Below are 16,341 nucleotides of genomic sequence, written 5' to 3'. Positions count from 1 at the left end.
TAAATAAAGTTAAGGCATGTCATCTTGACCTGCAATCTTGCTGGACAATGTTAGCTCATTCTGCTTCACCATCCACGACCTCCTGGACAAATATAAGCAATCTTAATGGATGTCATTTAATATGTTCCCCGGCTTAACCAAGCATGTCCGGCCTTGCACGCATGATACACATATGCAATACACAGAACCATCTTCTGTTTATACATACAGAAATACATCACATCAATAATGATACATTTGTCATCAGTATTTAGTGTCAAATGCTATAACTATTCCATTATATATAGCCGAGAAAGTAACGTTTCGGGAACCAATTTTTCCTAAATTCTTTTCCTAAGACGACAAGGTCGGATAGGAAATATAAACACCCTGTAGACTGATTATCATGGAAGGAGGTGATCCAATCCTATTCACGTTCTGTATGGGAGGTTGCTTAAGCAAAATTTCGACGAGATATTCTAAATGCTATGAAGCAGTTTATGGTTACAGGAACAACGAAATCCGTAACGTACACATAAAAAATAAGCAAATAAGCATGATATATAGTCTGCACTATCTACTGTACGCTTGTACTAAGTCAGGCATGTGCCACCGACAGCAGGACTGGTCGATTCAGCATAGCGTCAGAAAAGTGACCGATCTACTTGCATAAGCTTGCACTTGTTGTCAAAGCTACTTTACATGCATACAAACATCAAGAATATACTTATCTATCGCCATATATGTCTAGGTAACTAATGTTTCTTTTAAAAAACGAGTTCTACGGGTTTGTAAATGAGTCAGCCTTGCGGATCGGAAGTGGCCTACTGAGCATGCGCGAGCCGGCGTTGCCTTTTAAGGGTTAGTCTCTCCCTCCAGCCGACACAAGCTCTGTAGTGTGCGTGCAGTGAACACGTCTCTCTTCGAGCTGTGGCAACCAGGATCGACTTTGCCTGCTTAGGATTTTTAACTTTACCTGTTCCAACTAAATCGGAATCATGCAACAACAACAGACAACCGTCACGAAGACATCGTCTTCCTCCACGTACCGGCCTGCCATGAATATTCGTTCAACTATTGTAAACAGAAACCAATTTCGTTCTTCTCATGGAGGCTCTCCTGGGTTTTCCTTCTCTCAGAGAAGCTCCATTAGTCCGGCTTATGCTCCTGGAACTTACCAGCATCTGTCCACCTCAGGAGTTGCCAATGTCCGCGACAGTCGCCAAAAGGAAAAGAAAGAGATGCAAGGGCTCAACGAACGCCTTGCTGGGTACATCGAGCAAGTGCGTTTCTTGGAGGCCCGCATCAAAATGCTTGAGGATCAGCTGGCCCAGATGGGACATCGGGAAAAGTTCGACCTCCAGCCTATCAGGGATATGTACGAGGCTGAGCTTAACCAGGCTAGGACAGTCATTGACGATTTGTCCAAGGAAAAAGCCTCAGTAGACGCAAGGATCGCCGGTCTCCAGGACGAAGTCCAGAGACAAGCTGGAGTGTAAGTACTAGTTTTGTTTCTTGTCAAACTACGACTGTGCTTCTTCTACTTAGTGCAATTTTATTCAGAATGTAAACCATGTCTTAAATGCGTGCTTGGCATATATGCATGTGCAAGGTAAAACTAATGCAGGTTCATTCACAATTGTAAAACGCTGCTAGTTTGGGAAGGCCCTGTATGAACAGTGCACTGTAAGCAAATATACAGCCGTGTATTCAACGATTGTCGCTGCCGTGTAAGCTTTTCTCCTGTACGACAAAGGTGGCATAGGATCGGTCTTAACCTGTAACGCCATATATCACACGAACAGATGCGTCGTTACTAGACACGGGCCGACACGCAACACCACGCTACGCCAGCTAGATGGCGACATAAGCCACGCCCCCTTTGCACGACCGATCTCTCAAACACATCCAGAGGAAAACAGGTTCACGCATGACTGTACCTGACATCAGATTTGTTGCAAGGCTTGTGCATGAACATACCCTGCCTCATACAGCTAAATCAGCTGTAGGTTACATATACTGGCAGATTGCTCGGATAAAGCTTCAGAATATTCATGCAAACAGTCAGAATGTTTTTTCATTCATTTAAGTCGGGAGGACGGAAAGATTTCTCGTATCTAATTATAAACATGTAGTTTGGAGTTACAATGCTGGTGATTGTCCCAGTTGTGCAGGTTTTGTTTTGAAATTCAACACTGGTGGTGGAATACGATACTTGCTGTGGAATGCCTGAACGGCTTGTTGACGTGGCAATCGTTATGAAATATTCACACCTAGTCTTGAATCACGTTTCTCACGAAATTATTTGACCCAACAGAGCTGCTTTGATTGATCTAACAGAAATCTGCCTGAAGTACAATACGAACATTTCAAATGTTAACACCTTTCGTACCTTACCCCAACTGACATTTGAGTTTTATCTGAAGATTTCAACTAGATCATTTCGATTTCTAGCCATTGTACAATGTTCCGCCTTAGATTTCTACCTGACACGCATTTTTGTTCCTGATTGAAACACCAACCCGGAATGTAGTTAAGTATGTAACGTATCTAGAAGTGTACCTGTTGACAAGGGTCGGGACGACCTGGGATGGTTAAGCCTTCCAGCAGCCGAATCAATAACTGCCTGGCTGCTAGTATTGACTAACACCTCACACCTCCACAAAAGCACACTTCCCTCGTCTGCCGCTCTGGTCAAGGGGAGAGCACTCTTGTTTATTTGTCATAGCTCAGTTTGTCGAAATAGAGTTACCTCCCTTAGCAGTCTGCATTTGGTCCGGACTAAGTTGTCTTTCACAAACAAAAGAAGAAATATAAGAAATTATTTCGATGGCATATGACCACTTTATTAGTTTGAAACTTAAGATATTTTTCGTTAATGAATGTTAATGCTTTAGAATTATGAACTCAATATCTAATAAGGTTATTTATAATATAACCTCTTCAATACGCGACATATTTTGGTAATGATTTCAATGTACACCAGCAAAATCCGGCGGCAGAATAATGTATGTATGTTATTACGTTCTGAAATACGACCGAATAGTAGGACCTGGATATTTTCGTATCGGAGACTGCCAACGGTGCACAAGGGAAATACAAAAGTGGATCACGGTCGACACGTGAAACGTCTTGTTTATCTTTCACAGCACTTTATGCTTGCAGTATAGCCTCTTCAGTATGTGAAAGTCCATGTTGACTTATAAATTGATTTTCCGGCCGTTCAGTCGTCGTATCTGGCGGAATGCCATAGATCGATATCCGCGGTAGTTTAAGAAGTGAAATAAATCTATATGAACCCGTTTGAAGGTCAAGGTTACTCACATACGGCAACATGGTAGGAAAACTTTCGAAATACATTTTCCTCATCTGTTTTAAAAAATTGTGTTACTAATTAGTATTTATACAATCACTTCTACCTGTTTTTTACATAAGTTCCATGCAATATATTGATAAGTCAAAGGACACACGCTCAGTTGAGCAGCCAAAGTTGAGATACAGAGTTTGTTGCCTGGGATTTCTGTTATGGATCATGTTTATATCCCTTTAATCATTATAGCTTGTAGGGTCCTGATCATTGTAGAAAGGTTTGTGACACTTGGTGTTTTAAAAGTACGAGATTTTCTGAAATTCAGATGATTATATACTAGCCTTAAACTTTGTGGTGAATAACGGATTCGAACAACCGACCAACGCCTTCTTGCCCTTTGTGCCACCGTTTGTCCCACAAAACATAAGAAACTGGAATGGGCTCTGTCCTTCTGAATGCCACAGTTCTAAAGGGAAATTAACTCGAAATCATTGTGCGTGAACATTACAAATCACATTCACGTAGAAGTCACTGGACAGTCAGAGTTCTTCAGAACCTCATGCTTCTTGTAAGAGGCAACTAACGGGATCGGGTGGTCCCATTCTCATTGATACATGCACCATATTCCAATTGGGTGGACAAATGCTCATGATGTCAATCACTGGATCCCGTCGACCAGATTCCATTATCTACGGACTGCTGTCATATAGCTAGAACATTGCTGAGCTTGGTGGCCGCAGATGCATGCACACTAGCACTCGAAGACTATTTGTTCCAGACGCCTTTGATATTTCCCAGTGGGGCGTTAAACCATACACCAACCAGCAATGAAGGAACGAAACAAACAAAAAAGTAAAGAAACAGCCCACAACGCTTTGGTTCACTGAGTTATTTTTGCCTTTGCAGAATCGACATTCTTGAGAAGCATAAGCTGGACTACATTTCCAAGATCAACCAATTGACCACCCAGGTTGGAGAGTACGAGGGCGAGCTTGGCTCCCTCCGCCTGAGAATCAGGAACAGCGAGGATGAGAACGAAAAGATCCGTGAACTCCTCAACAGGGCCAATGATGATCTGAAGAAATTCAGGGCCGTAAGTAGCGCATCCTCCAAATCTCAAACCACCAATTGTCGCATGACGTTTCTCAGTATGTTATAATTGTTCCACTATGATGACTATATAATGGATGCTTTCTTATAATTAAGAATGCAGTTGATGTAAAACCTTGAGAACACATATAAGTATTGATCGATCATGATTTTTATGTGTAATAGGTACTATCACAAGGATGAACAATTCTCTTTGGAAGTTACATAATCTTCAGTCAATAAATACATTCTTTGCCTAGAACTGTATATAAATCGTAAAATTTAAACGAATTCAATTTTAAAAAAAAACACGGGAAAAAACAAGAACAACGACTAAATTTCAATCCACGTTTCCAGGACCTTGACGGTGAGACTGCTGCCCACATCGAGGCTTCCAACAGGGCACAGACCTTCGAGGAGGAGTGCGAGTTCCTCAGGGCTCTTCTGGACAAGGTGCGTGACTGAATACAGCACACTACTTTTAAAACGAACACACCTATAACAAAACAACGGATATAACGAACTGGGTTTATTTGTGTCCCACTTTCTGTATAGTTCAGCCGAAATGCGCATAGCGAATGTATTGAGACATTCCCAGAAATACAAATGGTTAAACCACTTGAATGTGAATTGAACCGATATTCGGCTTACTCAAGGTATACGATTATGACTTTATGGTCTTTTCTTCGAAGAACATAACTTGTACATTTAAATAAAAAATTACAATAAATGATAGAGTAATCAATGTTTATAACAAGCACACTAACCGGTAAAATGAACTGTTTGGATCATTTCATGTCCTGTTTCAACTTGCTATATATTGTAGTCGAAATCCGTGTAAGGAATAACGGTTATAACGAACTAACAGTTGTAGTCCCCTTGGGTTCGTTATAACCGTTGTGTATTGTACTATTGTGATCTGTACATGCTAAAAATACCTGAAATGCCAAACGACGATATTTGTTATCAAAAATAGCATAATCCTCAATAATCCTCAATTATCCTCAATTTGAAAGTATTTCTGTTACTTACTAACACTTTGTTACCTACAGATCCCACAAGAGACACAGCAGACAACCAGGATCGCCGGTATGGATATGCGCGCCTGGTGGGACAAGGAGATGGCCCAGGCCATCAGAGACCTCTCCACCGAGTACGAGAACGTCGTTGGCACCATGAGAGACGATATGGAGATGAGAATGAATGCTCAGGTGAGTTAACCCCTTATGAACTGTGGTCCGATCTTCGAAACCATCTTAGGCGATCGTTAATCCTGCGACTGCGACGCGGCCCAGTCTACTTTTGAATGTACTTAAGCACGATGCGCAGTATTGAATATTTCAAACTCTGTTTTATTAATTCAACTCGATCCTTTGCTTTCATATGATGTACACCTGCCACTTTTGTAGCCTAGATTTAGATCATGCACTTGTAATTTCAGTATATCTCATTCGCAATTCAGCAACTCCTAGAATGCCAAATAATACTATTCGCAATAGTTATTATGTATGATGACTTGTAATAAAATCAGCAAAAGTAGAATTTGCCCTTTTCGGAATAGCTACGCATTGAGAGTTACGTCCCTTTAAAACATGGTTTTGAGAATGATCTCCCTTGTATTTATAGGTGAGACAGCTCCAGAGCGGCGCCGTGAAGGACAACTTGGAGAGTACCCATCTGAGGGAGGAGGTGAAGAAACTCAAGGGCAGCCTGTCCGACAGGACCAGCGCTCTCAACGACGCCGAGGCTAGGGTATGTAATCTACGTTACATTCAGTGACGTCATTTGGCAACATCATCACATAATCTCAGGCATTGGACTGAAAAGAACATCAGTGTATTTGCTATTCCAATAGATCTGGAGCCACTTAAATCTCGTTTCACACATTGCCACCAGTGTGTACTATTATAGTCATTACCTTTTCTTTCTGTTATAACTGAAACTATGGAAACATTGACCTCAGGAATGAGGTGAATGAATAACGTAGTAATGACAACTAACAACTGGTCTCATTTGATCCAATTTCTTTAAACCCGCGCGACACATCAATCCCATTTCATGGATTTCTGTAAGAAGATATATTCTTGGACTACGAACATGCGATATCTTTACATATAAATTCGTTTGAAAATCTCAACAGTTGTATCTTGAGCACAATGAATTAGACAACTTTATTCATGCGATACCCTATAGATGTTAAGTGAGTGTTATATATACGGTGTATATAGAAAACCTCAATACGGTGCATATAGAAAACCTCAATACGGTGTATATAGAAAACCTCAACACCAGAGAACAAGTGGGCTCGATTGCATGCCGTAACAGTTTCCATTTAGCGTAAAAGGAAAAGAAGAGTTAAAAATTGAATGAATTTATTGCTGAAACTTGAAGTAACAAGAACACGAATAGACCACTGAAATTCAGAGATGATACCTGGGGTTTCGGGAGTGTGAGAGCTTGGGTCAGACATCTGACTGTTGCCCTGACAACGGATTTCATTACAAGGTCACTGATGTGTGATTTGCCCTTCAGCTGAGGACCCTGGAGGCTGAGTTGAACGATCTCGCCCGCCAGCTGTCCGAGAGCCGTCGGGACACTGATGAGCTGAGACTGAAATACCAGACAGATGTCGACCGTCTGCAGTCCGAGCTGGAGACCTGTCTGCACGAGCTGCAGCTCATCATGGACGCCAAGCTGTCCCTGGAACTGGAGATCTGCTGCTACAGGCAGTTGTTGGAGGGTGAAGAGAACAGGTGAGGCAATCGTCACCAATTTCCCAGTTCTTATATAATATTGCTCGAAAGTATGGACTCATTTTTTAGATGGATGCGAACGTGTTGTGAGCTGGCCCTTTTTCAGCTTATTCATTCTAGCGTAGTGATATGCAGAAAGATATTGTAAGAAATAACAGAGAAGACTGCTTGGACTGGTTGAAAACGCGCTGAAGGCTTAGCTATGAATTGTGAGATCTTTGGAGTCATCGGTCAAAGGGGAGATAATCAACTTCAGATAAGTAACGTACCCAATGTAATCTTAGAAATTAGATTACATGTGTGGTGGTGGAATATGACGTGTCAGTAACGGTTCAAGATTGTTAAATATTTCCAATTTTCTCTTCCAGGGCTGGTCTCAAACAGATCGTTGAACAGGCAGTTGGGGTGCAAGGATCTGGAGCTCAAAAACTTAGTGAATTCATCACAACCTCAAGCTCCTCCAGCTCGGCTGTTGGACATAGCAGTAAGAAGTAAACACGTGGCCATCACGTGATCGTCCTTGAGGTGTCGGCCCGGGAGGACTCAAACCCTCATCTTCTAGCATGACTTTCAAATGTTTTATTTCTGACGTTAAAGCGGGCACCTTCGGGCCCTCTCATTTGGCATATATTTTTGCTTTGTGGTCGGGCTAGTTAACGCTTTGCCTATACTGTTGCAATATTTCTACTATAAACCGTATCTATAGGAGTCGCGTCACACTGGGTGAAAAACGCAGTGTCTAACGTCCAATTTCAACGTGTAAATACAACAACGAAGCATAATTTTCATAAAGTTTATAATTTTCCACCCGGCTGTCACGATATGCTTGTAAAGAGAGGCCTCAGAGTGACCGATTCCACGTACTGCTTTATTTCTGTGTATGTCACTAACATTTTCTTTGTTTTGTCAAATCTGTCGTGTGGACACTAACACCTTTGACCCAACGTCGCGTTCACTTACACCCAGGGGAGGTAATCCTTGCACCCTCCCTTCCTTACCTTCAATTCTTCGCACGAAGAACGTGGTTATCTCCCTTCCTATCACGTGTCCTTGACAGTGTAAATATGTAGCATATGTTGGCGATCGCCACGGAGATCATGTTATAAATGTGATTCGCTCTTCCGCAGCCGTGGCTGCATTTTCACCATGTTCGTGACAAAAAACTCAGACGAAATTGGAAAATTATTTCGTTCCGTTTGTTACGAGCCCGTATAAGTTTAAACTGAGCCTGTATATACGAATCCAAACATATGGCAATACTACGCACTGTTCCTTTGTTTTACCACGACAAGCATGTTCTTATCCATTCTCCGCATGATTTTGACCAATCACAAGCCATGTCACAAAAGAATTTCAAGCAGCATGCAACTCGACCAATCACGTGTCCACATGTAACAAAGCAAAGAAGATGAATGTTTCATGCAATTTCCTTTTTGTTTCTAAGGCCGGTGCTATACGTACGATCTAAGTAGGTTGTGTACATCAATGTGATAAAGTAAATATATCCTATATTCTACTCTTTGTATTTTAGCACTATTTTCGATCATGATATAGTGAATTGTCACGTTTTTTTCATTACACACGAATAAAATGTTGAATGTTAATTCATCTTGATCTTCCTTTAAGACACATATACATAATATATAACCACAAACAAGATATATGCATATATATGGTGAAGGTATATAAACCCATATCACTACAATGGTATATATTCACAGCCAATAGTATATTTGTGCATAGAAAGATATTATACAAATATTAATTATTCACAATCCTGCCGTAACGACTAAAATGTTCATGAATATGAATCTAGTTTCTATTTCAGCGACAAAATCTGAAAGTATGTATATTTCTAACAATTCGTGTATGTAATGTTGAATTACGTAAGTCGTAAAAATGCACCGTTCCCAAATTGAAACAAAGTCAATAATTTTTTAGGTCATGAGTGCAATGGTAAATGCAGTTGTGAAAGTTTTGTTTTCGGCCGTGTCTTTGAACCCTTTTTCTGTTGCATCTGTTGTGATTGATCACCCCGTTTTGTAGTTGCGTGAAAAAATATATTGATTTGTTTCTCACTCGCTTGATGTGGCTGTGACTTTCCTATAGCAATACTTTTCAGGTTCTTGTCGATGAATACTACTTCATAAATTGCTAGCTTAAGGAGTCCATTCAAATACTTTTCAGAGCAATTCGTGTGCCTTATGCTATTTCACGTAGGTCTGCTAGTTGAAATTAATATTCGTAGAAATAATTTTTAATCATATGAAGTACGTAATTTACTTTCTGGAAAACATGGAAGTGTATGTCTGACATTTATATGTTCGAAACTTTTAAATATGTTATAGAAGTTATAAAAAAAATGTGAAACTATGTAATTTACTAGGCAATAATGTCAGAAACGTAGGTTTGTTCAAAGGGGAATTTACAGTAGGATTTTAAACTAGAAATGTAAGCCTTACAAAACACTCAGGACACCATACAGACTAACATACAAAACATTAACGCAGTGAAATTGAATGATTATGTGGGACTGTAACACTGACGGAACGCAGACCTGAGGCAGTGAGTCATCTAGCTCAGCCAATCAGGCGAAACCTCAATCCATGAACTAAAGTTCAAACAGAGGCTTTCCTTCCAAAGCGAGGCTTGCAGTAATACCTGATTTGCAACTTTGAGTTGGTGACCTTTCAACCCTCTGCGCGAGGCGTCTTGTACAAACAAGTTCGCTCTGTCACTGTCATAGCAAACAGGGGCGGTCCCGATTGTTTGAAACTATTTCAACAATGTGCTATTCACAGCAGGATCTACATGTATTTGCCCTTCATGCTAAATAAAAAATTGTGGTGACTTTGTGTGACTGGGGGCTGTGAACAAATTGAACTACGAAACTACGGCTCGTGAATTGGAGAGTTAGCTGCGTGGAATTCTATTTTATATTGCCGCGTGGTATATAGGGAAATTAGATATCATTGTTATGTCCCCACCGTTTTATTATAGTTTTCAAAAGAGAGTTGCTTGCTACCGGTTGCCATTTATGTGATCACAAATGCCTTTGCGCACTTTAATGCATAACTTTTTCCACAACAGCAAGTCTTTTAGAATGAGGTTGGATCTAACTTGCATGTTGAATAGGTCCTCTGTTAACAAGTATTAAATGATTTGCATCTTCTGAAAGGGCTGTATTTATGAGTCATAGCACATCGTATGTAAATCATGTTCACCGAAGCGTAGACACTTCTGCCCATGGGAACAACTGCACAATCCTTTCATGCTCACTCAACTGAAAATATCGTTTTAAAACAGTTGACCCTTTACGTTTAATCTCTTGATATTCTACTGTATACGACCAGTAAATATTACAATGAGGTAAATCTATAGGCTCCTCTGTGTGTTAAGGTAATTTGGTACCCAAAATTGAGGATTAACATCCAGATGTATTATAAAAATGATAACCCTTAATAATCCGAAACCAGCTTACCACAAGTTCTCTCCCTTTGCTTTTCTAACGGTCGCCTATCCCTGATTGTTTCAATATTTGCCCCCACCCATCATCAGTCATTGAGAAATTCTGCATGTTTACTCTTATCTGCTTTAAATGGTGTGAATGAGGCCACACTCGTGCCGATCATGCCCACACAAGCTTTACCGGACAGGTGACGTAAATGAGACAGTCAGGTCACGTGACTAGCTGTCCCAGGTTGCCGTTATGTGGCCTGGCCTAGTCTAGTTTGCTCTGCTTGAAAATCAATAATCATATATCCCGCCGACACCTCCCCCCATTGTTCTCTCACAATGTAACCCTTTGTGTTCTTATATAACCAATTTGTATAGCAAATGTTCTACTCGTTGAAGCATATTGCACATACCAATTGAATGTTAACCACTTAACATTTCTGTCAATGTAGTCGTGTTTGCACTTAACCCATCTGTCAATATCTAAAGGATTTAACATTATCTGTATATTTAATTCCTTTATTTCTTTTCACCTCACCCTTTTCATATTCATCTCACACCTTTTTGATTGATAACTATAATAGCTGGAACAAACCGTTCTGCAGGCATGAACAGCGAGGCTTCCGGTAGAATGACCCAGTCAAGGTCGTCCCGTGGACCAATCGCCTTCGTCGAGGCATCTATTGACGGAAGTTACATCATGATTGAGAACACCACCTCTGGATCAAAGGGAAAGGTAAGAAAATGGGAAAATGTTTTTAAACTAACAAACGTCATGTTTACGTGCCCCTGTACTTGTCACCTTGGAAACGCATTGAAAATAAATACAGAAGCATGAGCTGATACGAAATTACATATTTTCGTGAAAATGATAACAGTTTTCCCAGAATATGATCAAATGAGCACTCAAATACATATACTAGTATGCTAGCGTATACCATCAACCTTAGTGTTACGACTGCCGTAAGTCTTTGTTAAGGTATGAGAGCTATGAACACCTTCGTGCTGAGGTCGCTTTAAACAACCACAGTATGAATTAAAACTGTTTGAACCAGTTGCCATATGCTCTTCATGTTGTCATGTAAGTGTGAGTGAGTTTAGTTTTAGGCCGCTTTTAGCAATATTCCACGGCGGGGGACACCAGAAATGGCTTCACACATTGTACCCATGTGGGGAATCGAACCGGCAAGACGAGCGAACATTTTAACCACTAGGCTACCCCCACCGCTCATGTAACCATGAAACCTTAGGTAAAGGTGTCCCTCTGTTTGACTTTCAGAATCAGGATCTGTCCGGATGGACGCTCAAAAGGAGCATTCCCGGCAAGGCTGACGCCGTCTTCACCTTCGGCAACACCGTTCTGAAGCAGGGCAACAAGCTGAGGGTGAGTCATTTGGATTTGAACCAGGATATTCAGAACTAGCGGATCATGGTAGGAGCCCCAGTGAGATCTAGACTAGACTAGTGAGGGAATCTAGACTTGCTTTATTTACGGCTTTAGTATTGCAGGGAGGGCCTGGCAGTAAGGAAAATAATATGGTACAGGGACTGTGAGACAGGCTACCATGTTTGATGGTGGCTTTAAACGATAGAAACGAGAAATTGTTGTTAAGTGGTGGAGTTCCATAGATATACAACCAGAAATGTTTGAGAATTTAAAGATTGTATTTTTTTAATTTTTTCACTCGTATTAAATGTGAATATTAGCAGAACATAACTCCAGATTCAAAGACAGGTGAACAGTTAGTATTTTTGTCAAGTCACCATGGGCAGCAATGCAGGCTTCAATGCGGCGGGGCATACTACTGATCTAAGAAGTTAGAAAGTCGTGGTCCATGCTGTCCCAATATCGGACCACCTCTTCTTTCAGAAATAGTTTCCTTATCTTATGCAAGTGGCACATGCTAAATGACTCGAAATGCTTTTTTCTGAAATAATTGCTTTCTCACGTTTGTGGCTTTGCGCCCACGAATAAGATATTTAATGTGAAACAAACAACCAAAATGTTTCTGAACAAAATACGACCCTCAAAATTGAAGGTTTGCACTTTTGGCTAGTCGCCAGTCAACGTCATTCCGTACGGTCCCTTTCTCTACCTTGTGCTTTAATCTATTTATTATCTCCCTTAGATCTATGCTGCTGGCAACCCCCCAGGCCCCGGCGACAAAATCCCCTGCGACTACATCATCAACAAAGAATGTTTCTCCTGGGGAGGCGGCTCCGGCACCACCATTCTCCTTGACGAAGGCAACAACGTTAGTATGATGGCGTGATATGTTATGGTTGTAATGGGGATAAATCGATGGGTGTCTGCGATCGGGGAAAGTCTTTAGGACCTTGGCGTGTTGGCGTCGCCTTAGGCAGGCGACGTTGTTCGAAACATGTGTAGACAGTTACGTCCCATTGGTGTGCCAGGATCTGCTCGTGGTTTCCAATTGATGATTGTGAAATCGTGAAAATTCGGGTGTTTAGAGTCATTTAAATTGGTATTGGCTATCAGCAAAATTTGGTTATTGATATTATCATGCTGATGTCTTCAATATTTGAACAAATCATACTACTGTAGAAACACAACGTTAACAGGACCTATTTACAGGGCACTAGGGGAGTTAACTCTTCCAGATAGGAACAATGTTTCTGGGAACTGTGACATATCATCACAGCATATAACGGTTTTGCTTTCTTTTCATCAACAGGAGAAGGCTTCTCTGAAATCAACAATCTCCGGACTGAAGTAAACGACCAACTACACTGAGCGCGCAACAAAGAACGCCGACCAGTTCTAGACAGTACTAGAACATCTGCTCTGTCAATATACATAACATTTCAGTTCCACTTTTAATTGGCTTTATAGGGCTCCTTGCCAAAGGCCAGTCTTACAACAGTGTTTAGTCTTTAGTGTTTAGTTCACTCTTAGAAAGTTGTCCAGAAATATATATTTTTTATTAGCCATTTTTGGTTCAGTTGCTCAACGAGTATTATGTCTGATTCTGAAAACGGTGGGAGAAACTGGAATGAAAACATTCGTCGGTTCTGATGTTCTTAATGCTCGTGGTCAGGTATGAAAACCGGAATGGTCAGACTGTAATCAATCATGCTTCTATGCTGAAATCAAAGTCTTGCCCTGCAGAGTGAAATACACTTAACAAAACTATATATAAATTCCATACTAGTACATGCATTACCCAACGGCAGTGGAGATCTAGTATTTGTTTGTGATTACTGTTTTGTAAATAATGTTGATGTGAGTGGGTGTCCCATGTATGTCCTTTGTGCTGAGAGCATTCTGGAGGTTGTGAATCTTATTGACACAGGGTTTAAAGGTCAAGGTTATTATGACCCTGATTTTTAAAGGTGAAGGTCGCTGGTAAAGTGGTTACGATATCGGCAGAACAGGGTTAAAGTGAACCAGCGAAATACCCGCTTCTGTCACAGGTGCCCGTGGACAATGTGAGTTTCGGATCTTTTATCGGCAGCTGAATTTTCCATCAATTTGACAAGCATAATTCGTACGACGGAAATGTTGAACTGCACGCCTTACCAATAAGTCTTTCTTTGTACAAAACGTTGATGTAACCAAACGCGACCCTCTCATTGGTTAACGGGATACTTTCGTAAGGGATTATGGGAACATTGGACGGTCGGAAATTCGACATCGTGTCGATAGAATGGGTTGTCTTTTGCATGCTGGATTAAATCATAATAATTGTTAAATATGTAGTTGAGAGTCTGGTTATGAATTCCATTTGTTAATTGTTAAGGTGCCTTTGTGGTTTGCATTGTCAGTACGGACGAGAGTGATCTGTTAACCGGAAGTGACGTCACAACGTCACATGGTGCTGTACACATCATTACTCGGCCCTATTGATGACGCAACACACAATGATCAATCCGTCTAATAATGGAACAGCAAAACATATTTATATAGCGATAATATAGGCACAAAAAGTATTGTTATGTCAATGCACGCGTGTTTGGTCTCGTTTTGAGTCATGACAAACAATAAGTGTTTGATATGTTTTCATGACGCACTACCTGCTTCGCTTTCTGAACTAGTAGATATTTTCATATTGTTACAATTCTATGTTTTCTAAACTGTACGTAGCCACATGGTGCTCTATATTTTAGGGTCTCATATAATAAATGTATGACCTTTTTGAAATAAAGAATTAAAAAAATGATTTACGAATACGTCTTTTATTAAACGACATACAGTAAGATGCAAACAGGCCCTGCTGTTCTTCATATACGCAGTTAGGTCACTTGTGTATCAGAATCTGCGTACGGGTTTAGGCCCAGGGTCGTTATTTGTCGTCAGATAAGTTATTGTAAGCACCACACATGACCTTGAGGATATGGAGGCCTCCATGGTCTAGTGGTTAAAGCGTTCGATCGTCACACCGAAGACCCGGGTTCGATTCCCCACATTGGTACAATGTGTGAAACCCAATTCTGGTGTCCCCCGCCGTGATATTGCAGGAATATTGCTAAAAGCGGCGTACAACTAAACTCACTGACTATAGATGGTTGTCTGGCATTGAGCATAATGGGGATGACGCTAAAGCTGATCGATCAGAGTCAGTCAGCCGTGTCTGACCGTGGCTATGAGCAACACATGCGTGTCGTAAAACGATACTAACGAGATCGATGGTCAGGCTGGCTCGCTGACTTGGTTGACACGTGCCATCGTATCCCAGTTGCGTAGATCGATACTCTGCTGTTGATCACTGGATTGTTTGGCCCAGGTTCGTAAGTTTACAGACCGTCGCCATACAGCTGGAATATTGGAGTGTGGCATTAAAAAAACAAACAAACTATGATAAACTGCGGCAGACGACTTGAAGATAAAGAGGAATATGCACGTGCCTAGTGATCTTGCAGTGATCTTGCAGTAATCTTCAACTTCAACAACGTTCAACATCATTTCTCATCACTTCAATAGCCTGAAATAATGTTTCATGCGACAAAGCGACGTTGGCATTTTCTCACAATGACACATTACATAATGTTTATTGTTTCAGTTTGTTGACGATGTGCATTATCTGATAATGTCAGTCGATATTGCACTCGGATTCGTATTGAATTAAGAGAGTTTATGGGAGAAGCGCACATTATCTCCCATACAACACAAACAAGTGTAGTGTACAATATGAAGCCTGAGTTTCATGGATTTGAGATAAAGGGGAATAACTCGATTGGCTTGTGACAGTGTTTGAAGAGACAGTTGGGTAACATAGTGATTGAAGCGTTCGCACGTCAGGGCGACGGGTCGGGTTCGAATCTTTAATTGCGGTGTCCTTCAACGCGATGTTGCTGGAATATTGATTCTGAGTGCAAGACAAAATGATTTTGTGTGTGTGTGTGTTTGGTGGGGTGGGGTGGAGGGGCTTGGCACTTTCTGGTAGAACAGCCAGGTGTGCGAGTTACACGTGTGAAATCGAAATTTCACTACACACGCCATTTTTGATAAACGGCTGTTCTACCAGCAAGTGATCACCCCTCGTAAAATATAGCGTAATAAGACAACAAAATAATGACCCTTGTTGAACAACTTTTTTTATTCGGGTGTCCAAAGTTATGAGACAAATAATCAGAGTTGCTCTGTCGATTTCAAGTGACTGCAAAATTTGGTTTGGTTGCAATTATTACATTTTGTGTTAGTGAGCAATTACTCGGTCTCAAATGAAATCAGACAGGCTGTATATGTAGGGGGTCTGTAAATATCCCAGTCTGTCGTCGGACAGAAAAGAAGTT

At 40.9% G+C, this 16,341-nt stretch overlaps 1 protein-coding gene across 2 annotated transcripts; it reads left to right on the top strand.

Annotated features, from left to right (window-relative positions):
* The first annotated feature begins 855 nt into the window (after positions 1 to 855).
* Positions 856 to 14,758, top strand: LOC124275912 (retrograde protein of 51 kDa-like). Of its 2 annotated transcripts, none has more exons than XM_046711601.1 (11): positions 856 to 1,474; positions 4,196 to 4,382; positions 4,736 to 4,831; positions 5,431 to 5,589; positions 6,005 to 6,130; positions 6,911 to 7,131; positions 7,500 to 7,615; positions 11,193 to 11,323; positions 11,867 to 11,971; positions 12,717 to 12,842; positions 13,284 to 14,758. In XM_046711601.1, exons 1-11 carry the CDS (start codon positions 978 to 980, stop codon positions 13,323 to 13,325), a joined length of 1,806 nt encoding a protein of 601 aa, XP_046567557.1. In that variant the 5' UTR covers positions 856 to 977; the 3' UTR covers positions 13,326 to 14,758. The 2 variants fall into 2 exon arrangements, with proteins under 2 accessions (XP_046567557.1, XP_046567556.1); XM_046711600.1 differs by having other exon boundaries at positions 11,172 to 11,323.
* Positions 14,759 to 16,341: the final 1,583 nt, after the last annotated feature.

Source organism: Haliotis rubra, unplaced genomic scaffold (genome assembly GCF_003918875.1).
Source record: "Haliotis rubra isolate DU_JTF1 unplaced genomic scaffold, ASM391887v1 Scf204, whole genome shotgun sequence".
Taxonomy (NCBI): Eukaryota; Metazoa; Mollusca; class Gastropoda; order Lepetellida; family Haliotidae; genus Haliotis; species Haliotis rubra.
This window is presented reverse-complemented; position numbering and strand designations above follow the sequence as displayed.